The sequence below is a fragment of the Corylus avellana genome, chromosome 1 (genome assembly GCF_965113065.1).
Source record: "Corylus avellana chromosome 1, dhCorAvel1.hap1.2, whole genome shotgun sequence".
NCBI classification, from domain to species: domain Eukaryota; kingdom Viridiplantae; phylum Streptophyta; class Magnoliopsida; order Fagales; family Betulaceae; genus Corylus; species Corylus avellana.
Genome location: NC_142490.1, coordinates 40,661,116 through 40,686,179, shown reverse-complemented (window position 1 = coordinate 40,686,179; position 25,064 = coordinate 40,661,116). Strand labels below are relative to the sequence as shown.

The 25,064-nt window shown below is 33.8% G+C and overlaps 1 protein-coding gene across 5 annotated transcripts; it reads right to left on the bottom strand.

Annotated features, from left to right (window-relative positions):
* On the bottom strand, nt 1-7,066 carry ETT (Transcriptional factor B3 family protein / auxin-responsive factor AUX/IAA-like protein). Of its 5 annotated transcripts, XM_059581110.2 has the most exons (11): nt 6,232-7,066; nt 5,713-5,769; nt 5,183-5,365; nt 4,971-5,055; nt 4,756-4,846; nt 4,524-4,688; nt 3,550-3,681; nt 3,390-3,465; nt 1,981-2,137; nt 966-1,891; nt 1-300 (listed from the first exon to the last, which is right to left on the bottom strand). In XM_059581110.2, exons 1-11 carry the CDS (start codon nt 6,517-6,519, stop codon nt 259-261), a joined length of 2,202 nt encoding a protein of 733 aa, XP_059437093.2. In that variant the 5' UTR covers nt 6,520-7,066; the 3' UTR covers nt 1-258. The 5 variants fall into 5 exon arrangements, with proteins under 5 accessions (XP_059437093.2, XP_088368458.1, XP_088368465.1 ...); XM_088512332.1 differs by having other exon boundaries at nt 1-1,891; nt 6,232-7,064; XM_088512339.1 differs by having other exon boundaries at nt 1-1,891; nt 3,550-3,669; nt 6,232-7,064.
* Between the last annotated feature and the right edge of the window lie 17,998 nt (nt 7,067-25,064).

Below are 25,064 nucleotides of genomic sequence, written 5' to 3'. Positions count from 1 at the left end.
GAGTATGAACAACTTGACAAATACAATATCATTTCAAATTGGGTAGAAATTTGATGAGTTAGAAAACAACCTTGTCCAACAAGGACTGGACTGCCACGAGAAACCTAATAGATTAACACAACCTCTTCTTGAAGTTAAGTTACTATCAAGTCACCTAAAAGGAGATAATTACAATTTTCCTCAAAAACTATAAGTTGTACTAATGGCAACACACATAATCTGAGCAACTATGTGCATCCCCTTTCTGCAACCTCATCTTTAGTAAATATCATAGTTCTTGAGAAAATATTGCACAATTTCCTGCAAAACGATGTCAACAACTTTCATCAACCATGAGGGGAGAAAACTAAATAGTTAATAGACAAACCCGTTGTCGATAAATCAGGATACAAAAGCTTATTCCTAGGAAAATCAAAGGCAAGCATCTACTTGATAATAGAAATAGGGGTCTGTAAAACTATGGATCATCTGTTTTGACCCTGAAATTAGACTAGCAGGAAGTTTTCTGCACAGTAGCTTGAGAAGTACTTCAAACTAGATGTACACAACACCACCATGACATTTTTGCGCCAGCCAGCCACCCCTTTGGTGAGCCTTATACCATACATGTGCCCATGTAAAACACTCACTTCAAGCTTGATGCTGAAAGCACAACGCCCCAAAATATAATATATAATCGGTAACGAAAATGAATACTCGGCAAAAACTGCCATGGATCATTTTCAGAAAGCATCATCCTCATTATCCTTGTAAACAACTTTCCATCATCTACCCACAGTGGTTAAGAGCCCTTTCAGACCAAATTCAGCTCCAACTCATATTCAGATACTCACACCTGTCAAGCTTGTTAGACCAATCCTGTCTACAATACTCCCCTGCTTGCAAAGCTGCAGTTCCTATCTTACAGCAGTACACTACAATGCAATATCAAAAAGCATATCTCTTACAGCATATAGGTTGCTTACTTTGGTACAGTTGCTTCCAACTGCCTTGGTCATCAATGGAGGCTTTGGATGGAACTGGTCCCCAACATTAGGCAGAAAAGAAGCTCCAGGATTCAATGAAGACGAAACTGAAGAGGGGTTGTCCTCGGTATTCGGAACATGTTTTTCCTCTGTCAATGAAAACCCAAAGAGTCTGCAGCTACTTTTACATGTGGAAACTAGATCTGGACTGCTCCCAAATGTGGATCGAGTCGCAAGAGGTGGAAGAGTAATACCCAGTGGATTATGCTCGAAACCAGAAGAATTCAAGCCTCCTTGATCTTTCCTACAAAAGCTACGCCCATAAAGTGAGGATGATGAGAGCTTTCCACCAATTGTTTCAGAAACAGATAAACTTCGGTCACCAATCCTCTGCTCCTCCAGGCTCCTGAATTTATATACTGAACTTAAGTTTGGAACTGGATTAATTGCTTGCTGGAACATTAACACAGAAGACGGTGATGAAACTTGCATAGATGGGGCAGATGGGCGCATATGTGTATTATTTCCCTGCATCATGGGAGACCATCCATTCCTTGAGTTCAGCACTTGAACACCATCAAAGATTCCAAGGCCACCATTGTCATGAGCCTCCTTAGAGGTTGGGGCTCTTACATATGGCGAACTTGGAAATATTTCTTGACCTTGCAAGACCTTATGGAATCGGGAAGATTCACCAAAGCCCATGCCTTTGTAGGAGATATCAGAATTTACGACGGGATTTCTGACACCATCCCCTATTGCAGCAATCCCAGAAGAATTTGAACCAGGAAAACACCTCCTTGTTTCAGATGGATGCTGATTCTGAGTATCAATGACATCGTAAGGAGTAAAACCCAAAATTTCTTGACCTTGCAAGACCCTCTGGAAGCTTAAAGATTCCCCAAAGTCTGATGCTCTAATCCCATCTGTTAGAAGAACAAGAAGACCAGTCAATTGTGTTGCATGGAGAAGGAAAAGACAATTGGTTACAAGCTTGTAATGCAGAAAAACCTACTAGGAACTAGCACGTCTGGTTTTGCTGAAGGCAATCCAATTCTCGTCCTCTTTGGACCAGGTGCCATCAAGCTACTGGAACTGGAAAGAGAACCAGATGGCTCAATTTCCCATGGAGAAACCCTATTATGCCTAGCCTCCACATCATCCCACCTTACCTGCAAAAAGGAGCCAACATTGTTAGCTAACATCAAATAAAGCAAATTTGCAGGAACATCTCCATATCAAAAGTCAGAATTGTCACAAAACAGCGACAACCCAAGTGCATGAGCAACCAAAAGAACAAATTAAAGGCTTCACATTGATGAACTCAATAATATAAAATATTCTGACACATTTTCTAGACTTGCTATAGAAGAACTAGGGAATTTATATCACTGCACTGGCTAATAACTATTAAGCATAAAATTTTGAATGGTTACAACTTAGCAGTGAACCAACAATAATCAAGGTCAATTGATCAGAAACCCGAAGACCATCCCCTGGGACACCAGGCAGAAATCCTTGATCAAAGGTTTAATTCTGTGAATAATAAAGGAGACAGCTTAACAAAACAGGAGGAAACCAAACGACTCTTGACTGAAAACAGAAGGAAGATAAGGTAAGATAATCTCTAGAAAATGTTTTTTCTTTCATGATAAGTAAATAACTTCCGAATAATGTTAGGCACTACCAGCATAGGAACTTGAGGTTTGAGGCTCACATTTTCAATCATAGTTCTAATAAATCAATGTTATACATATATGTGGACATGCACATGTTCAAAGAAAAAACATTTTGATTTTGATAGCACAAACAATATACAACAAAAGTAATTACACTGCTCTTCTGTCGCCTGATGAAGTTTACTTCAATACTGACCTAAGAATGAGTTTCAAACATTTAAAAGAGAACTACAAATACACGAAATTGTGTTAATAGTTTCTGTTCCTAATAACTGGCAGGCCTCCGCTTTTCTCTTCATTGGCTCTACAGAGTAGATGAAGCCAGTTTCTAGTCATATTTTGATAGAAACAACCTTATTGAACATTATATGCCTCAAATATAAGATCAAATGAAGGAATTGAGGCATTTGATATCATAATCAAAATATCGAGGAATGAGCCTAAAGTATTTTTAGGAAAAAATAAAGCATTAAATTGATTCCAAACAACGGCTAAAGAGGAGATATAAGCATTCCTATAATGTCCTGAAGAGAAGGTACAGTCGCAGAAAGGTCAGTATAATCCTAATTCCTTAAAACCAGACAGGCTACAAAGAGGGTATGATGAACCATAACGAATAATCTTAAATGCACATAAGCACAGCATACAAATAAAGCCTAAGATTACCCGTAAATCCAATCCTCAATGCACAAGCCTTATTTGCATTTGAAAATAAAAATGAAAAAAGTGTAAAGGTTATGCATACCAGTAGACATCTCCATTTTGAACCAGGCCATCTACCAGGATCCATTTCGCTAATTCCAGTTATAAGCCCAGTGTATCTGACCAAAATGGGAGGGGGAGTTTTAGTTACCACATTTAGATGGATAATTTATCTTAAATGCTGCAAGTCCAACATGCCTAACCTTCTCTCAGCTGCATCTTCTGCTTCAAAACGCATTTTGAACCTCATTCCAACTGAAAAAGAATGGTTCAGGCTCTTCAAGAATTTACGGAGAGGAATTACAAATTCCGATGAGCTGGCCCTACTAGATACACTTGGACAATTTTAAACATTTAGTATATAACTTGGAAAGCATGGAGAAAATGAATCTTTGAATGTTCAAGTACAGCTACCAATGATGATGATTAAAATAAAAACAAAAAACAAAAACAAAAAATAAATGAAGAGTAGAAACTATTGATAAACATGTAAGAAGCAAGTAGATAGAAAGAAAACAAAAGATCATTAGCAAAGCTGGTAAACCTAAGGTTTTAAAGATGGATGAACTTATTGCAATCCTTTTCTTTTTTTTGGCTGGGGCGGGGGGAGCAAATTTTACTATAATGCCTTGATTTTGAAATGCATATAAATATGGCAGTGATAAATACAACCAGACAGACCACACAACACATACTCTGAGTCATAAGACTACTTTAACAATCATGAAGGTGCATTGAGACAAGAAGTGTGAGTAAGTGATGGTGGGCACAACAAGTGATAGTTTTTAGGTGATGGCAGTTGGAATTAGAGAGGAAAGCTAAAAAACTTTTGCGATGGAGTGATATTCTGGTGGAAGAGACAAGATTGGATCATGGTGCTCACTTACAGAAAATTGAGATCAGACAAATGTTTGGGGGGGGTGTGGGTCTTTTATGATATTTTTCTTGCAAGATCTGCAAAAGAATTTTACTACATCCCAACTGAAATTCCTTTTCAACACATATTTAGCCAAGCTGTTGGGTAAGTTAGGATTTGAACTTTCAACTACTGTATGTTATAGAACTAAATCTAAGACTCTACGTGCCTGATGTAACTACTACCCTAATTGAACATTAAGGTAACAACACGGTGATACACTTTTTAAGCAAATGCAAGATAAAGAGATCAGCTTAATACCTTGGATTGTAGTGAATACTGAAGGTGCTTCTCATAGATATAGCATTAACCACATCCATCAGAGAACAGTGATTCATCTGCTGGCTACCGACAGCCGAGAAAGTTCCACCACCTTTAACTTGAGCAGCTCTTCGGATTCCCAGTCGCAATTCTCCATCCTCACCCCTGTCAGGGATGTTATTTAAGAATCACAAATAACATCTCAAACTTCATCAATGTGAAGCTTCGTTACCTAAGAAAAAGTACAGCATCTCCAGAGACAAGCTTCTTCTTGTTTACAAAACCACTCCACCCAGTAGTGAGCAGATGCCTTCGCGGCTGCCCTGCTCAAACCAAAAAGAAGCAAAGATATTCATCAGAGTTCCAAGTAAGCACCTTGTTATTTGACCATCTGAGAATGTCTCAACAAATGAAGCACTGAAATTATATCTGGTAATTGTGGCGTACCCCTGTAGATATGTCGAAACCTCCATTCCAACCCATGCAGATCCTTTGCCACAAGCTCTTGCGAAGGTCTCTGTTGCTTATAGTCCTACAGTAAAAGAATTATTAACATAAAGCACGTACATTGGTCACAAATGTGCACTCAAAAAATGGGTTTATGATTGAAACTAGGTGATGCCAAAATGCATGTGGACAGAAAAATTCACTATAATTACCAGGGGAGGGAAGCAGTCCTCAGCAGCTCGACGAGGAACAGAGAAGCCTCCATGGGTGCTAGTATCAGAAGCAGTAAGAGTCTTACAGAACATGTGGGGTGTGGACGACTTTGCAGCTACTTCAACATCCTCTTCTTCCCCATCTGCATCAATATCCCCTTCCTGGAGTTTCTGCTCGAATTGCTGTGTACAATGACAGTTCATGCAAAACAAATATCACCTCTATAGAGTTTCAACATGAAAGTCAAGAAACAGAAAATGTTAAGCAAGAAGTCAAGAAGCAAAAGTTCTTCAATATATCAGGGGAAAGGAGATAGATTAAAAAAAAAATGAAGTTAAAAAAGGTCTTCAAGAGTTGGAATAAATTAGATGAAGCTAACTAGCAACAATAAACACAGACGCAGAGGATTTGAAGTTCATCCCATCATTTAAATCCCGAAAAATAAAATCTCAAATTTCAGAAGCCCTCTTATTCCTCTCCTGCATTTTATTGGCAACCAAACGATGCGTGTAAAATGAACAAAGCTCACCTCGCTTTCAGGAGCCAGTGAGACCTGCGCATAAACGTCATCGGTACCCTCCTCCGCCTGCCCCCATAAACACACATTTCAAATCAAATTCACAATAAAGGAACTTCTTTTAACACCCCATTGGGTCACCAAGAAACCATCATTGTAAGAAAAATACGAAGGAAAATTTAGACTTCATAATTTGCCTCCTTTAAATCCTAATATAACCCCAAAAATAAATTTAAAAAAGCTCAAATCAGTCTTGAATCTTCCACATTAACTTGGTAGAGTCATGTTGAGCTGAACAAAAACACAAAAAAGAGAACTTTTCACATTCATTCCCCCCCAATTTTCTCGGGAAACAAACAGGGCCCGGAACAAACCACAAAGTAATCAAAATGCACAAAACCCAAACCCAAATAACCAAAAACATTCATTTACCCTCAACGGTTCCACCACAAAGACACTAAATTCAATTACGCAACCAAACACACACACAAACACATGTAAGCAGACGCAATACATCGTATTGGTGCTTACATGGAGCTTGACATCAACAACGCGACAGAACACGTGGGAAGGGAGATCAAAGGCTGCGAGCGGAAAATCCGGAACCTGCTCCATGTGTCCCTGCGGGAAGTACACGACCACACTATTCTTCTTCGGCAGCGAAATCAGTGGGCCCGCACACGCGTGCCACAGCTCCAGACACACGGAGGAAGCGGAGGCCGAAGCGGTCGGAGCAGGGGCAGAGCACCAGGACGAAGCAGAGGAGTCGGACGACGGCGCGTCGTCCTCCTCCGTCGTGTTGAGATCGATGAGACCCATGAAATCAAATCAAAAGCCCGTCAAGAGTGAAAGAATGAAAAAGGCAAAGGCAGAAGGTGAAGAAAAGCGCTTTTGGGTAAGGAGTAAAAAGAGTGTGTGGAAGAGAAAGAGGGGTCATGGCTGCATTTTTATGAGGTGGGGGAGAAGCAAATAAGGCTTTGGCATTGCTGAAAGAAGTTTTGGTGTGTGTTTCTTTTCTCTTCTTTTTTTTCTGTTTGTTTCTGCTTTCCCACTTTGTTAGTGAAAAATGGGGGTGAATTGGGTTGCTTGGGCATCAAATCAAATCAAATCAACAGCTTTGATGGTGGGGGTTTAATTGGGAACAGAAGTTTTGGATTATAATACGGGGATTTGAGGTTTTTGTTTTTCCCTTTTTCTTTCTCTCTTTTTCCTGCTTTTGGTTTTGGTTTTCTTTTCTGGTCTGAAAGCTGAGCTTTGCAGCACTGCTGCTGCAGCTGCCTGCTGCAATGCTGCGACTGCTTAGGTGTGACGTGTGGCAGAGAGAGAGCTTAGAGAGAGAGAGAGAGCTTAGAGAGTGAGAACTAGGACTGTAGTGCTTTGTTAGTTAAATTCCAATACAATATCACGAACTGAAAAGAAGGGTTTTCTGTACGGCCTCCCTGTATTTCCGGGCGGATGTCTATTCTGTCCCCTTCTACTCCCCCAAATCTCACTCATATCCCCTTCTTTCTTTTTCTTTTTTTCTTTTCTTTTTTTTTTTTTGTTAGTCATATCCCCTTCTTTAATCTCTCCTAATTATAATCTATTTGGGGGACTCATCTTTTAAAGTTTTTTTTTTTTTTTTTTTTTTTTTTTGTCTTTCTCCATTTACCTTTGTTAACTCAGGTAGGGGCTTGTAATTAGGGGTAACAATTTTTTTACTATGGGACGGATTTAAATTGCGTAAAATTATCAATTTTAAATGTCACGTATCTAATTCAGCCTATATCAAAAGTTATCAACTCTAATTGTCATAAACCTTAAGGAAGGGTATATGCCCTGGATACAAGCAAAAAAGTGACAAAGTTGAATAGAATTTTCTAGGGGCCGCCATAAAGAAAATTGGATTCGCAAAAAGATGGGTTCAAATGATTATGACATGTATCGGAACAATTTCCTAATCGGTGCTCATTAATGGTAAACCCATGGTATTATCACTTATTCTAAAAGGTAGAAAAGAACAACAAATAATTCTGTGTTTTTATTTTTTATTGTTTTCAATTTATTTTTTTCCAAGTTGATGTGTCATTCTCCTATTTGAGGCCACAAAAAAATTCAATTTGTGTCAGATCCCTATGAAAGTTATTCTAATTATATATACTTGTTTGTTTGAAACATTCAACAATTTTTTTTTTGATACATTGTTAGATGTATGCATGGTCTGAATTCTTGTATGTTTCTCTAATTTGTGATGTTAGTGTTAATGTTTACCAATTACCCCCATGCCAAGAAAGATGTCTACAATGACAAACTTTGAGAGGATATGTGGTAGAGTTTTTACTTTTCATGGTACAACTTTATTTGCACCAAAATATTAAGGTACATTCTATTTGAATACCTGATACTATTCTTCTATAGTTCTATTCATATATGGCAGACTTTTGTAAGTAGTAGTACTTTCTTGCCCCAAAATTGAAGAGCCCTTGTATATTATTGGTCCAACCTGTAGGTAACATTACATAATGTTTACAACATTCACCTTTTTTGCCCTACAAAACACCAACTGTTCTTCTTTGCTTTTGCCCAGATTTGACTTTCTCCATAGAGGTTCTTTGGGTCATTATGAGTTGGTTTTCTTGGGCAAAAAGCAATGACAAATGCAAGTCATTATGGCTAACCAATTGGGGAACACCTAAATCAATGAAACAATGACCTTTTCTAATTCAGATCATTCTACTGATCAAAACTAACTAACTTTGGTATGGTTGTTGTAGCTATTACTCATTGAATTGAATTGCATTATTGACTTTTTTAAAAAATAAAATAAAATAAAATATGATTATTGGCATGTCAACCCTAATCCCAATTGGGTTTTTCTTTTTCTTTTTCTTTTTTTGGGAGGGGGGATAATTTACTTTATTTAGAACCAAAAAAAAAGTCCCAATTGGGTTTTTTTTTTTTTAAATATAATTAATTAAATTGCAAAACACTCAAAAAAAATTTGTAGGCCTACTTAAGGCACATTCAATAAATAATAGGGCAACTGCTTTTACAATTCAATGAACAAGTTATTATCATTTAGCCACTGTTTCAAGTTATCCAAGTGTACCCTAAAAAGCTCATGAAAAGTTCCAACCTACACCCATTCTCTTTTATAGGGTGTAGTTTTGAATCTTGCATTCTAAATTTATACATTTTCCAAGTAAAAGCATGAATATACTTCAAGTGCCTCATGAGTGGTCCACATTTTTTACTCCCATGGATGCACGTCGTAGTAAATTGTACATCTATCGATGTCAAAATGTAAAATCAGTTCATATGATTATATCGATTTTGTAAATAGCTTTTTACAAATTCTATAATTTTTTATAGAATTTGTTGAATATTATATCAGTGCTAATCATATTGTGACACGTGTTACTCATAATACGCGTTTGTTATTTAACAGTTGTTATCAAAAAAAAAAAAAAAAAAAACTAGACGAAAGTTAAGTTCAATGACGTATTTATTATTTTTGCATATGACATAAAGCTTTCAGAACATTTGTATATTACATAAAGCTTATTTCAAATTGGTTTAACCACGAATTTTTCCCTATATTGTATGCATGATGTAAGTCTCCTTTATTCCACCATAAAAACGAATAAATTAATTTTTCCACCTTTTTCTAATTGGAAAAAAAACCCTCTTGGAAAAAAAAAATTACTGGGGTTAAATCAACATAACATATGTACATAATGCACTTTCATGGTAAATCCAAGTTCAAGTAATTTGGCCATTGAATAGATTTTCATATCCATGATTATGATATATCAGCCTCTAGTAAATAGTCCCATACTAAATTATTATTATTATTATTTTTTCGATTATGTGGCATAAGCCAACCATCTCTCACAAATTCAATGCCCAATATTAGTCCAGTTCTATCATATTATCATATGAAAGTAAAAACTAAAAACCCTGATTAGTCCAAAATGTTTGTCACATGCATGTTTGTTAGTGTATTTTAGGAAGTTTGAAAACAAAATATCGTGACGGGACATAAGCGTAAAAACAGTTTTTGCATTTCTAAACAGTATTATATATTTTAAATTATTTGTTAACGTCTTTAACTTGAAAATCGAAAAAAGAACAAAAAAATAAAAAAGTCTGCATGAAATTTTATCTAGAGTAATGTTACTAATCGTGACACTTATTTTATACTAATTGACGTGTAATATTTTAAATGGATTTTTAAAACCAGCTATATAAAATAGGTGTGAGATGGATCACGATCTCCTACAATTTCTTAAAAATTGTAAATTTTCAATTGATGTAATTTAAGTCATTGTTAAGCATCAAAATGCTTGAAAAATTATATATATTTAAAAGGTGGCATGTTATCGAGGTAACCAAAAAGAATTTTCCTCCCAAAAGGTTTCCTCTTCACTTTTGTAGAGACGCTTCTTCTTCGTAAAATCAAAAGACAATTTTTTGTTAAAAGCTTTTTCACAACATAGAGAGTAAAAACTTAATGAAAATATATCAATTCTCAACTAAAACATATCACATTTTTAATATGTGGCATTTTTTAAGCGTTTTGATGCCTAAAATGACTAAAATTACGTAATTTAACAATATAATATTTTTTTAAAATTTTAGAAAATCCAAATCCAAAATGATAATGAATAGGAAGATTCTTCTTTTATGAAACCTTAATGGAAGAGGAAATTGGAGCAAAATTGAGGATCTGGATCCACATAAATTTTTAAGGGAATTTTGTATTGAAATTTTAAGTCTAGACTTTCTATTTTTTATTTAAGAATTATTGTTCTTCTGCCACGTATTCCACTACTAATAAAATGAACGGCTGACTTTAAGGAATTTCAGTTAGATCTGATCCCAAAATTGAAGGGTATATTATTATGGTGACTAGGCTGGTATACAATTATTAGTTGAGAAAAAAGGAATTTGGGCAGTAATTATTATTAATATTATCAAGTGGTAAATGTTTGGGAATGAAGGGTAAAAGTGTCTAAATGTGGATGGAGTGGACAAAAGTGTGACAGTAATGAAAAGTGGCAGGTGCTCAGGCAGAGCCATCAATTGCAAAGAAGCCGAGCACAGAAGGGTCTAGGCCATAGCCTTGGTAGGCCCTAATGAGTAGCCCGGACAAAACGGGTTACTACTCAATGCCCAATTGGCCATCACTCGCTCCTTGCTTTTTTACCCTTTACCGGAAACGTCATTATCCCACGCGCCGCTCCATCTATAAATCTTGTACTTTAACAACCAATTTCATGAAAAATACTCGAGTAAATGCAACTTGTATCATAAGGGAAACCACTTTTATGTTGGTCATTTTTGTGTTACTCGATCACACTTTTTTTGGAGCAAAGCTATATATATATATATATATATATATATACACGGGTAATATTTATGGTGCGTTTGGGAGTGCGTTTTTTAAAAAATAATCTGCGATTTTAAAAACGCAAAAAAATCTGCGATTTTCATAAGCTGATTAAAGGGTGCTTATTTGAAAAAGTGTGAATTTAAAACAAAATCACGATTTCTATTAAAAAGATATTTGGCGCAATAGTTACCTTTTTTAGAATGGGAACGAAAAAAATACCAAGAATACCCACCTAAGATATATTAAAACCCTTCTTTTCTTTCTTTTTTTTTTTGTTTTTTTCTTCATCATCTCTGTCTTGTTCATCCTTATTGGTAATTTGGTCATGAAATTGCAATTATATGCTAATGTTATCCAAACACTCAATTGATAAAAAAAAAGTGTTTTTTAGTATGTTTTACCAAACGCATGTACGATTTTAAAAACACAATTTTTAAAAACGTAATTTTTAAAATCGCACTTATTGAAATCGCACTCCCAAACGGGCCCTTAATATACTAATATATGATTGTTATATAATTGGAATGATGTGACAGTAAAAATCAATAGAGAGTAAATATCAATTTTCATATGATTACACTTTTTCATAAAGCCTCTCCCATTTGTTTAAGCTTTGTGGTAAAATGAAAAGGAAAAAAAATATATTATAAAAGGTTGGTGTAAGCATTTACATCCATCGGCTCAGCAAAATTTTTGTTAAATTTAACCAAAATATTATTTTTTATATTTTAGCTATCAACTTTTTAAAAGTACATTTTAATTATTAACTTTTAATATTTTATTTAAAATTTATTATTTTTTATTCTTTGTGTAGTTTTACGAGGGAAGAGAGAGAAATTTAAATAATTTTTAATTTGAGGAGAGAGGGTGAAATAATTTTTTTTTATTAATAAAATTATAGATTGTTGAGTACTGTAACTCCTTAGCAAACTCTTGGCTAGTTTGTTTAGCCGGATGAAGGGTGATTTTAACACTATGATTTATTGAGCAGGATATGAACGATCTAAAGTCTAAATGAAGGTTTGAAATTCCATCCTTAAAATTTATTAACAATAATAACAAAATTCATAATATTTATGAGCAGTCACTAATTAAATGCCAACATTTTTTTGTCCCTTATTAATCCCTTTCAAGATGTTCACAAGAGCTTTCAATGTTTTAAATTAAATTTAGCTATTATGTATTGTTTTTATTCTCTAGCATACCATTTAAAATGATTTTTTTTTTTTAACAATTTGCTACAATAAACTTTCAAATATGAAAGTTAGCAACTCGTAGGATTTTTTTTTTTAATTATTTTCTCTCATCTTTCTCTTTCCTCTTTCTCTCATTTCATTTTATTAAAAAAATATTATTTAAAGAGAATAACTTATGAAGGCTTGAGTTTGTATTAAAAAATGAATACGAAAATGAGTTTTTTATAGTTGGAGATACTAATTTTTTAAAACTTATTTGTTGGTTAAAAAAATCATTTAAGGAGTGTGTTTTCATAATGTCTTTATTATTCGTAATTTAGAATAGGAAAAAATATAAAAAAATCCCTCAAATTATCAGCCGTTTATAATATAGCCCCCAATGTTCAAAATGTACTAAAGTAACCCCCAAACTACGAAAATGTATCAAAATGACACTTATTTGTTTATATTCTTATAATACCCCTATTCTTTTAACAAATAAAATAATAAAATAATTGTAAAAAAAAAAAACAATTTTTTTTTAAAAAAAAAAACAATAAATGAATAAATACATAAAAAAAAAAAAGTTTTTTGAAATAAATAAATAATTTATGCCAACTATAGCGACTAATTTAGTCAAACTACAGTGACTATTCATGTCGTATTAAAGTCAAATTAAAGGTACGGTTTTGGAGATATTCCAAAAAAAAAAAAAATTAGTCCCTGGAGTCAAATTCTATTAAAAAATTGTTTTTATTCTCCCATTAATTTTACTTTAATAATCCATGAAGCAATTTGTAATTTAGACAAACTACATTGACTAATCATTTATTTATTCCAAAAAAACATTTTTTTTTTGTATTTATTCGCCCATTGTCTTTTGTGTTTTTCACTAATTTTTTGTTTTTTTTTTTTTTAATTATTTTATTATTTTATTTGTTAAAAGAATATGAGTATTATAGGAATATATAAAAATAAAAAAAATAAAAAAAAAATAAAAAGTGGCCTTTTTGATACATTTTGGTAGTTTGAGGACTACTTTAATACCTTTTGGACATTATAAAACTATACTGCAAATAGCTAAAAATTTGTGAGGCTTTTTTATATTTTTTCCAACAGCTTCCTTGTCATTTTCCCTACATTTAATGATCAAAACTACTTTTATCTTTCCTATGTTAAAATACATCATAATAGCTTCCTTTAATCATTCTCTATATCATTAAAATATTTGTTTTTTTATCCTCAAGATGTAGCTCAATCGGCTGAGACCACATTTAATGAAGTTGAGGTCACTAGTTTAAATTCGCGGACATGTAAAAAAAAAAAAAAAATTATATTATATTATATATATGAGAGAAGAGATGAGAGAGAATTGTGAGAGGAGAGAGGAGAGAGGGGAGAAGAGAGTGAATCATTTTATTTTATTTTAATAATCATAATGATTATAATAGTGGAATCCAAGACATTGAGTTTCACTGTAACAATCATAATATTTAGGGTTCATTTAAGGAGTTTGCTGTGGAATATTTTTTGTAATTTTTTGGACATATTCTCTAAACTTAAAGAACATATTCTCTTATAAAGAGTCTGCTGAAAATACTTTAAGCTGGGGATGTAATCTATGGGCGCGTGCACACCAACATCTGCGGGAGCGTGGGGTGGCAGGATTATATCTTTCCATTTTGCCTCACTTTAAGCTTTTGCGTCAGGCCCATCCCCACTACCAATTGCTTTTTTTTTTAATTTTACCTCCAAAAAAAAAAACAAAAGAAAAAAGAAAAGAAAAGAGTTCATATTCTTAAAAAATTTATCCATATGACATTTGGGTAAAAGACAACATAAGTATCTTACACGGATTTCAAGACACGTACCGGTTCGTGGAGCGAGTGAGTAACTCCACACTGATCTCATTGATCAAATAATTTTTTAATTTGAAAAATTATTTTAAGATAGTTGAAATTGTTTTGTGTTTTTAGAGATATATAGTATTTTGTATTTGAATTGTTTGTTAATATTTATATTTTAAGGAAAAAAAAGAAGAAGACAAAAATCAAAACTTTTAACAAATTATACTATTTGTCTATTTTATTCACACTTTTTCAAAATAATGCATCTAGCTCAATATTTTAATTATCAAAATTTATTATTCTATTTAAATATTATTTTTTAAATAATGTTGTTTATTAATTTCTTTTAAAAAAAGCAAGTAAAATTAAGATTTGATTGGTGAATAGTATTTTCTATATATTTTAACAATTTAGTAAGTCAATACAAAATATTATAGACAAAAAAAAAAACAAAAAAAACATTTAAGTAAGTTATTTTAGTTAGTCAGATGAGATCGAGAGAAGTAATTCTAAAAGTCACTTTTATGTTCATCTTGTGTCACTCTAAGAATGTGGTAGCTTTTAAAATCACCATTTGATCAAAATCTAATAATGATCAATCACAAGGTCAATAGTAATTTTAGAAGTCACATTATTCTTGAAGCGACACAAAAAGGACACAAGAGTAATTTGTAACATTATTCGACTGAGAGTGCTCGTTAGCTTATAAGATATGAAACGTGACCTTCATCTATTTAAAGTGAGTGATATATATATATATATATATATATATATATATATATATATATATCACTCACTTTAAATAGATGAAGGTCACGTTTATATATATATATATATATATATATATATATATATATATATATAAGCAGCATAATGATATTCGAAATTTAAAAATACTTTTTATTTAGCATGAATCTTTATTTTTATTTTTTATTTTTTGTAAAATAGAGTCTAAACAAGTGGGGAATGGATGGGAGAAGATATTTTTTGCTATCAATGAGAATCAGTAATCATGGAAGGTGAGATGAGTGTATAAAACCTGATACAATTCGAGTAAAAGTAATGCTAGACTTATAATTCGTCTACAATTATTTTACTACTTGATAGATACGTGACAGTTAGTTGTAAAATAGTTGTAGATCAATTGTAGGTCTAATATTTTTATTTGAGTAAAAGAGATAAGAAAAAAATACTAGACCTATAATGCTTGTCGATCGGTATGTGATTGGAGGGAGTCAAAATTTTTTTAGTGACAGACTTGACTTTAATCACATGTTGATACGTGTCAACATTTGGTTTGCAGTATTTGATTTTGGATGACCTAAATGATACTAAGTGAGTCTATCCTTCTAAGATAATATTACTTGTACCCATTTTCTTGACTTTGAGATTATTGAGTGGACGGTTATATAAAAAACTGTTATTTAATTTGATGATGTAGCAGTGAAAATCAACTATTCAATCAAAATTTGTAATATAAAATTAATGACTAATTTTCACTGTCATGTCATTCTAATTGTATAACAGTATCATTACTCTGTTGATATGAGTATCAAGGTTACTTTTGTTTCGCTTATTGCAGGTTCAAAAGGGAAAAAAAAAATGTTCAAGTTATGGCTCATCGGACAATGCTTTTAAGGATAGTGTTTTTTTTTTTTTTTTTTTTTTTTGCTTTTTAGCCAAAAAGCAAACGTATAAGCAAATCACTCAAAACATAAAATACTCAAAATTATGAAATGATAGAAGAAATGATGGATCCTATTTTGCAATCTTTCCCTTATTTGAAGGTCATACTTGGATGTTACAAGGGTACCCCTTTGGGAAACTATATATAAACCTATATATATCTCAACCTTTTTGGTGATAGCTGCATTGTGTTTACAGGCTTTAGTTTGGCAATTTTTTCTGGCCATCAATAATTATTAGGGCATATCTCTTTGGTGCTACTCACTTCTCCTTTTCGTGAAACTTTTGCTTTTTTGGTAATTTACTAAATTCTGTATCAACATTTTTTCGGGTACTTTCTTCTTTATTTATTCCATTTCTTTTTCATTTCAATTAATACATCCTCAACTCTCATGAGTATTGTATTCATATACCCAGCTCAATAAATTTATTTTTTATTAAAGTTAAAAAATTATTATTTAAACAGTACTCACCAAATTTGTTTAGCACTGTAGCAGTTAACCAAATACTGATTTTGATCATATTTTAGCATATTGGATAGCCAAAATAACATTTGATTAGCGGGATGAAAATGTTATGTAGCTTGTCGTCGGTGAAAAAATCACTGGAGATTCTTCTATACAAAAATTAACGGTTAAGGTTGTTTTAATGAAGAAATAACTGGAGTTATTTTTCAAATATCTTATAATCCTGACCGTTTATTTTTGCACAGAAGATCATATCGAGACTAGAAACAAGCCAAACTCGAGTTTAATTTCATATGATATCCATCTTCCTTTTAGAGGAACACTTTGGATAACATTATCCAAATAGATTAAGTTTGAGTAACTTTTCAGAAAAGATCACAAGAAATCTCTTTTAGCAGCCATATGGATGAATGGAATGATAGCAAAGACCCACGTGCATCGTAGGGTAAAAAGCCCATGAACAAAATTGATGATGATGCAAGGGATATAATGTTGTCTTAATCATGATTAATTATTGTTCTTACATTAACCAGTTGGGTAATTATGCATATTGACTAAGTTCTTAGTTTCTTACAACCGTCGGTCAGTTTGTCGCTAATGGTAAACATGTTTTTTTATAGCACAATAAATTCAAAATTATCACTTATATATATGCATGAGTTAGGAAATTCATAATTGCCCTAACAATGGCGGTGGCAGTAGTACTACCCCTTTATGTTGTTAGATTCTTGCAAAATTGATGAAACCAAAGTACTTCTACTTTGTTGAATTTAGCCAAATGAAGAACATCATTGGGGCCCTACAATGGAGCATCTTTCGTTTCTTAACCAAGTACTTTCTTGCTGTCAATTATGGAGTGTACCACCACCCAAACAAAAAGAAAAAATTGAATATATGAGAAATGACAATATTTCTAAGGGTTTACACTCAAATATGATTCATCTAAGTTAATCGCTTTAAATTCAAATTTTGAACAATCTCAATGAGCTTAAAATTTCAAATTTGCTTACAAACTTGGGAAAGGAGGTTGACAAGATTCTCTACGGTTTTAAAGAGATTGTAGATTTTGATATTACGAAATTTAGGACGTTTTTAAGCATTAAAACATTTGAAAAATGCTACGTGGCATGTTGTCGAGATAACTATAAAGAATTTTCATCTTAAAAAGCTTCTTTTCACTTGTGCAGAGACGATTATTCTTTAAAATAAAAAATCAAAAAATCGAAAGCTAGTTTTTGACCCAAATTTTTTTTATAACATAAAGAACAAAAAATTGATGAAAATATACTTAATTTTTAACTGGAATATGCCACATTTTTAATAGATATCATTTTTCAAGTGTTTCGATACTTATAAATGGCCTAAATTCCGTAATTTGAAAATCTGCAATTTCTTTAAAATTGTATGAGATCATGATCCGTGTTTTGAAGGGGTTTTGTTTTTTTTTGAAAAAACATTGTGATGTGATATAAAAGTGAAATATATATATATATATTTGTTAATGTATTTGTTTCGATAACAAAAATAATAATAATAATAATAAAGTTGTTAACAAACATTATACTAATTGAGCACAAATTCCGGTTACTTTATAGCTAGCTAGCTACAAATGAATTGGTTGGACGGTAGGACAAAATGATTCTGGTTTGATTAATCTCTTTTGCAATATGAAGAAAAGGGATTAAAATATGTAGTGCTTTTATAGCCGATGATGTTTCTGTCTTGATCAATGCAATTAATCTCGACATAATATTTGATAACAGCTCAATGTGGGAAACAACCTAATTTTTTTGTTTGTCCACGCTCCATGATTTGATTTAGTTGTTAAAGACAAAATATCTTCCATCAACTGTAGGGACACGCATAGAAACAAAAAGTTGATGTCTTTTTCTTTTTTCTTTTTTCTTTTCTTTTTTTTTTTTTAAAAAAGAAAGTTTGATTCTGTAGGCCAATGCATGGATTATTAGAGGAGAAAACAAAAACGTTTAATAGTCTTCATGTCTAATCTTTAGCTATAATAAAACAAGACAAAATGATCAACACTCATCAAAAATATATCAACGTTCATATTAAAGCATGAAATATGACTTCCATCCAAATCATACCGTTTCTTATCCATCTAATCCGCAATGCTTATCAACACTAGGGTTTTGTTTCTCTAATGAACCTTAATTATTCTTAAAACCCAAAATATATTTTATATATAAAACACGATTTGGGGCATAAGACAGCAAACTTTCCTCAACTACCAGAACATTAATCATTAAATAGAATTTTGTCGTAGACTTTAAGAGGAACAATGCTCATAAGCTCATAGAAAAGAAAACTGATAAAGCTTCTTTCAAATTAAGTCGGTTTATTAAACTGATATGTATCTAAGATGTATTTTGAACACTTATCAATTTAATATACAATCTGACCAACTCTTACGTTGTAGTATTACCATATTGTATATAGAAAAATATTATATACCATATTTTTATTCAACAACTATTCCACAGTATTAACATGGTAATCTCAACCAACCATTAAATTTTCTTTTTTTAGCAAAGACTGATCAAGGGTGGGTATGCACTGCCATGTTATGAAAAGTTTGGAGAATCAAATGAATTTTCTTATTTCGATTCTTACTTATTACATAGACCTGTAAACCTTATATACACACTGTAGATGTTAATTTACAGAGGAAGAAAATAAATGACATTTACATTAAGATGTTATTTTCCAATTGTCTATAGCTATATTTCCTTGTTGAGATATATGTGGACTGCACATAATGCCTTTTCTGGATAGTTGCCTTAGCTGTACAAAGATACTCTGCACGTGTTTCCTTATGCAACTCCAACTTGTTAATGGACAACATAAGGAAAGGATCCCATGAATGCATATCACGTCTGATTGGCTTGCTGTATAGAGTCATTGTCAAAGTTTCCTTTAATACACCCCCGCAAGCTCATAGGGCGATCCCAAACCATGAGCTTGTCCTGAAGCAATCTAAAGCGTGTGCTAGTGAGGCCTTTAATGAACACATCGGCAATCTGGTCAACAATGTTAAGATAACGAACACAAATGTGGACAACTTTTTCTCTAACAAAATGATAATCAACTTCAAGATGTTTTATACGAGCATGATAGATGGGGTTAGAGCAAAGACAAATGGAGCTGATATTGTCACACCAAAGGGTGGCTGAGGGAGAAAAATGTTTAGTTCCTTTAACAAGAGACGAAACCATGACAGTTCAGTAGCGGCGAGAGTAAGCTGCCGGTACTCGGCTTCGATACTGGAACGTGACAGTGGCCTGCTTTTTAGTGCTCCAGAAGATTGGGCAAAAGCCAAGGTAGACATAATAACCACCGGTAGAATGGCAATCAATCGGACAGCCTGTATAATTAGCATCAGAATAGGCTTTTAAGGCGAAGTGGACTAGGCTGAAAGAGAAGCCCTTGAGTGATAGTGCCCTTAAGATAGCGAAGAATACATTTAACGGCAGTCCAATGGGAGGAATGTGGTTGATGCATAAACTAGTAGACTTGATTGACCGCGAATGCCAGGTTGGGGCGAGTGAGGGTAAGGTATTGAAGGGATCTAATAATGCTCTGATACATAGTAGGGTCGTAGAGAGGATCGTAGAGAGGATCGCCCTCTGTGGCATTAAGTTTCAGACCAATCATAGTTGGAGAAGTGCATGGTTTAGCCAAGTCCATTTTAGAACGGCAAAGAAGATTTGTGGCATATTTTGTCTGAGTAAGAGATAAGGAGGCGCCTTGGTAGGAAGCTTTAATGCTGAGAAAGTAATGCAACTGACCAAGGTTTTTCATGGCAATCAAGGAGCCCAGTTGTTGAATGAGATAGCTAATATGAGAAGCATCATTACCGGTGATGAGAATATAATTGACAGAGATGAGAAGGTACACAAGGATGCTATTATGATGATAAGTGAACAAGGAGGGATCCGCTTGTGAAGCCAAAAAACCAAGGTCCTCAAGATAATTTGAAAATCTTTGGAACCAAGCCCGAGGGATCTGTTTTAAACCATAGAGGGGTTTGTGAAGGCGGCAGACATGATCAGGAAAGGTGGGATCTTCAAACCCACGGGGTTGGCGCATATAAACTTCTTCCGTCAAGTGACCATTGAGAAAGGCATTGTGGACGTTGAGTTGACGAATGGACCAATGTTTGGAGGTGTCCAATGCAAGAACAATGCGGAGAGTAGTATGTTTAACCACAAGACTGAAGGTCTCATTATAGTCCAAGCCCGGTTGTTGATGAAATCCATTTACAACAAAGCGTGCGTTGAAGCGCTTAATAGAACCATCGGAACGACATTTGATTTTGTAGACCCATTTGTTGGAGAGCACATTCAGATCCAGAGTAAGTGGAACTAGACTTCAAGTACCATTACGTTGTAGAGCATCCAACTCATAACACATTGTTGCACGCCATTTAGGTTGTTTCTGTGCCTGTCCAAAATTAGAGGGTTCAACAAGATCAGTGTCAACAGAAACAAGTAAAACATACCTTGGATTTGGTTGAACAATTCCCCGTTTGGAACGAGTAATCATGGAATGGGTAGAGGTTGGAAGGGCAGGTGAGCTAGTATCGGATAGGCCTTGGTGGGGATTCTCGGTGTCACTAGAGGATGCAGGGGCTGGGATGTTTGGAGGCAGGGAGATGCTCTTGGTTTGGATCACTAGCAGGAGCATGGAGAGGCAATGGACTCTTTTCGGATGGGCTTTGGGCATGCATGTGCTGTGGCTGTCTCGAGCAATTGGGTAAGCATTGAAATAGGCAAGGAGACCGCAGGAGAGGAGGCATCCATGACAGTAGAGTCATTTGGAGCTAACCTACACATCTTGAAGGGAAACAAGTCTTCATTAAACACAACATGACGGGAAAGATAGACACGATTTGTGCTGGGATCTAGACACCGATACCCTTGATGGTAAAGAGAATATTCTAAAAACACACATGAAGTAGACCTGAATTGAAGTTTATGCTTGTTATACGAGTGGAGATAAGGAAAACACTCACACCCAAACACTCAGAAATAAGAATAATCCGGATAGCAATGAAATAGAGTTTCATAAGGGGACATCCAGTCAAGAACTTTTGTAGGTAAACAGTTGATGTGATACATTGCACAATTGAAAGCTTCGACCCAAAAACTGGTATCCATCCCAACTTGGATGAGAAGTGTAAGGCCAGTATCGACAATGTGTCGATGTTTAAGCTCCGAGACACCATTTTGCTTGGGCGTATGCGGACAAGAAATGTGATGGTGGATACCGTTGGAGGAGAGAAAATTTTGAATGGAAGTGCCAATGTACTCCCCTCCTCCATTGGATTGAAAGCTTTTTAATTTTGGTTGAAAACATGTTCTCAACAAGGGATTTGAATTTTTGGAAATATTGAAATGCTTCACTTTTGAATCGCATTGGATATAGCCATGAATATTTAGAGAAATTATCCACAAACACAATATAATATTTAAAACCTTTAATAGATGGACATTGAGCAGACCAGACATCCGAATGTATTAATTCTAAAGGACATGACGACCGAGACAAAGACAATTTAAAAGGTAGTTTATGACTCTTTCCTTAAGGACAAGACCCACAAAATGGTGCATGTTTGTGCATTCCATGGATGCTTATTGACTTATTGAAGGATAATCAACCTAATGTGGAGGCAGAAGGATGTCCCAAAAGTTGATGCCAAATAGAAGATGTTGTGGATTTGCAGAGAAAAGCCACAGGAGACTTGAACAAACGCCGACCTAAACGAATATGGTAAACTCCATTTTCATTCTTGTCATGAAAAAGCGTCCTCCCCAACTTGATGTCCTTGATCCAAAAATCATAACCAATGAGTATAAAAGCACAATGGTTATCACGAGCAAAGTGATTTATTGATAACAGATTAGTAGAAACATTGGGACAGTGAAGTATTTGCTTAAAAGGAAAATGATGAGTTTTATAACGAAGAATTGAAGAACCAATATTCGAGATAGGCAAACATGCACCGTTTCCAACTATAACCTTGTCCTTTCCTCGATATTCATTATGGAGAAATAGGTTTGCTAGGTCTAGTGTGATGTGTTCACCAGCTCCACTATCTGTGTACCATGTATCTTCAGTCTCAGTCCCCATTGCAATGGGCGTTGCAACCATAGCTGCAAGTTTCTTTGTGGGTACCCTCCCTTTGTATGTATTATCCATACGGTGAAAACAATTGATTGCAAAATGACTTGTCTTACGACAAATTTGACATGGGGAGCGTGGCTTTGTTGAATCCGAGATTGGTTGCTTATGAAAACCTAAGTGGTTATTGAGTGGAGGTGTCGAAGAGAAATCACGCTTGGAACCACGATCAAAACGTGATTTGAAGTGTGAGGACCTCCTCTACCATGGTTAGGTCTGGACTGATTTGTTTACAGAGCTGAAGTGATGCTTTCTGTAGGATTCGCAGACAGGTCGTGTTGTCGTAATTTAGCACTCAATAACAGCCCAACAACATCGTCAAGAGAGAGAGGTGTTTCACGATCTTGAATCGAATTCATTGTCGCTTCAAAGGATAACCCAATACCATTAAGAATCAACAAAACTAGATCGTCTTCATCCACTGGTTTACTTGCCAAGGTCAGATCATTAGCAATAGAATTCATTTTGTCAACAAAATCAGAGATTCAGAGATTTCCTCTTTTTGTGGTTTGAAGTTGATGCTTGAGTTGAAGTATTTTGGATCGGGATTGAGAGGCATAACGTTTCTTCAACGATGCCCACACTTCACATGAAGTAGAGAGATGGACAACTGTGCACAGAACACTTGGGCTAAGCGTGGATGTGATCCAGCTTAGCACTGTTTGGTCTTGCTGCCATTTAAGATAGGGTGGATCAGTTTTAACTATTGTTTTGCCACTGTTATCATGAAGAAATTTGGCTGGACATGGATTTGTTCCTTTGATAAATCCTATGACATCATTGCTTTTGAGAATTGGGAGGAATTGAGTAATCCACAAATTATAATTTGTGCGATCGAGTTTGATCAAATGAGAAATGTTAGGCGAATTGTTGGATGCCATTGTTGCAAGACTTATGGCTCTGTAGACCTTATAAATGAATTTTGAAGAATCAAATGAATTTTTTCATTTCGATTCTTACTTATTACATAGACTTCTAGACCTTATATACACACTGTAGGTGTTAATTTACAGAGGAAGAAAATAAATGTCATTTACATTAAGATGCTATTTTCCAATTGTCTATAGCTATATTTCCTTGTTGAGATATATGTGGATTGCACATAATGCCTTTCCTAGATAGTTGCCTTAGCTGTACAAAGATACTATGCACGTGTTTCCTTATGCAACTCCAACTTGTTAATGGACAACATAAGGAAAGGATCCCATGAATGCTTATCACTTCTTATTGGCTTGTTGTATAGAGTCATTGTCAAGGTTTCCTTTAATATGTAAGCATTGTGAAAATGAAAATAGAAAATGTTAAGGTCACAACACAAACTCAACTCATGGCCAACTTCTCTCTTACGTGTCATTTTTAAAAAAATTAATAGAGAGGATTTTGGGATTCTAAAAATTTGGAAAAAAAGATAATTTGTTTGGTTTAAAATTCAATTTTTTTTTAAACGTAGGGGAGAAGTTGACCATGAGTTGAGTTTGTGTTGTATCCATATCAAACCTCAATAAAAATACAGGTAGTGTTTGATAATTTTTTTTATGAGGTATTTTGAAAAGGAAAATGCTAAGTGTTCTTCTAGTGTTCTCCTGTTGTCCTTCCAACTATGATGTGACTTTGAAAATCGTCAATAGATTAAAAGTTAATAATAATAATCTCAAATTCAACGATAATTTTAAAAGGCACATCACAGTTGAGAAGACATCAGAAGAACATTAGAAGATCACATAACATTTCCCTTTTGAAAAAGTGTTTTGTATGACATAAAAGTGGAAGTTATTTGGAATTTTTTGTGAAGAAAGTTGTTTGTTATTATTATTATGATTATTTAATTTTTTTGTGTGTAAAACAAAACAAAAAAAAAAACAAAAATAAAGGATAAAAGGTGTTAGCAAATAAGCCCTAATTTATAGCATTACTCCATTCAGCTCAACAAAATAATTTTTTTAGCTATTTTGGCTAGCCTAATAGTAAAAAATGCTCTACATCCGGCTCTACAAAATGGCTAAGGATTTGTTGAGCTGCTATAGTGCTTAACTCAACAAATCTTTAGTTATATTAATAATAAAAAAATATTGTTCTCTTTCCTTTTAAATGGAAAAGTGAAAATTAATAGATAAAATGCTAAGTCGGATGTAGGTGGCTTAAAAAAGTGGATATATATATATATATTTTAAATTTAAATTTTAGCCAAATTTTAACTAAATATTAGTTGAGCCGGATGTGAATGGACTTGAATAATATTAGAAGTCACTCTTGTGTCCCTCTTGTATCACTTTAAAAATGATGTGACTTCTAAAATCACTATTAGATTTGTGATTGATAATTATTAAATTTTGATTAAGTGATAATTTTAAAAGTCACCTCATTCATAGAAAGACTTATAGAATTAATCATCTAAAGTCTTCAATAATTTCTCCCTCTCTCTCTCTCTCTCTTGGAATCAAACAGTGACAAGAAGTACGTCCAATACTTTTGTTAAAGACAAGTAACAAGTATCTTTTCTTTAGAAAACATTCATATTCAATTTTTTTTTTTTTTTTTTTTGACATGATTAGCACCACGTCAAAAAAAAAAAAACAAAAAAAAAAAAAAATCTCAAATAATTTATTTTTTAAAA

What these genes read in the sequence shown, in the direction of transcription:
- ETT (XM_088512332.1), bottom strand. Translation starts at nt 6,519, where the DNA reads ATGGGTCTCATCGATCTCAACACGACGGAGGAGGACGACGCGCCGTCG. An exon ending in GTTTCGACATATCTACAGGG is followed by an intron (nt 4,847 to 4,970) that starts GTACGCCACAAT and finishes TGGTTTGAGCAG; the next exon opens with GGCAGCCGCGAAGGCATCTG. An exon ending in CAAAATGGAGATGTCTACTG is followed by an intron (nt 2,138 to 3,389) that starts GTATGCATAACC and finishes TCCTTTTTGCAG; the next exon opens with GTAAGGTGGGATGATGTGGA.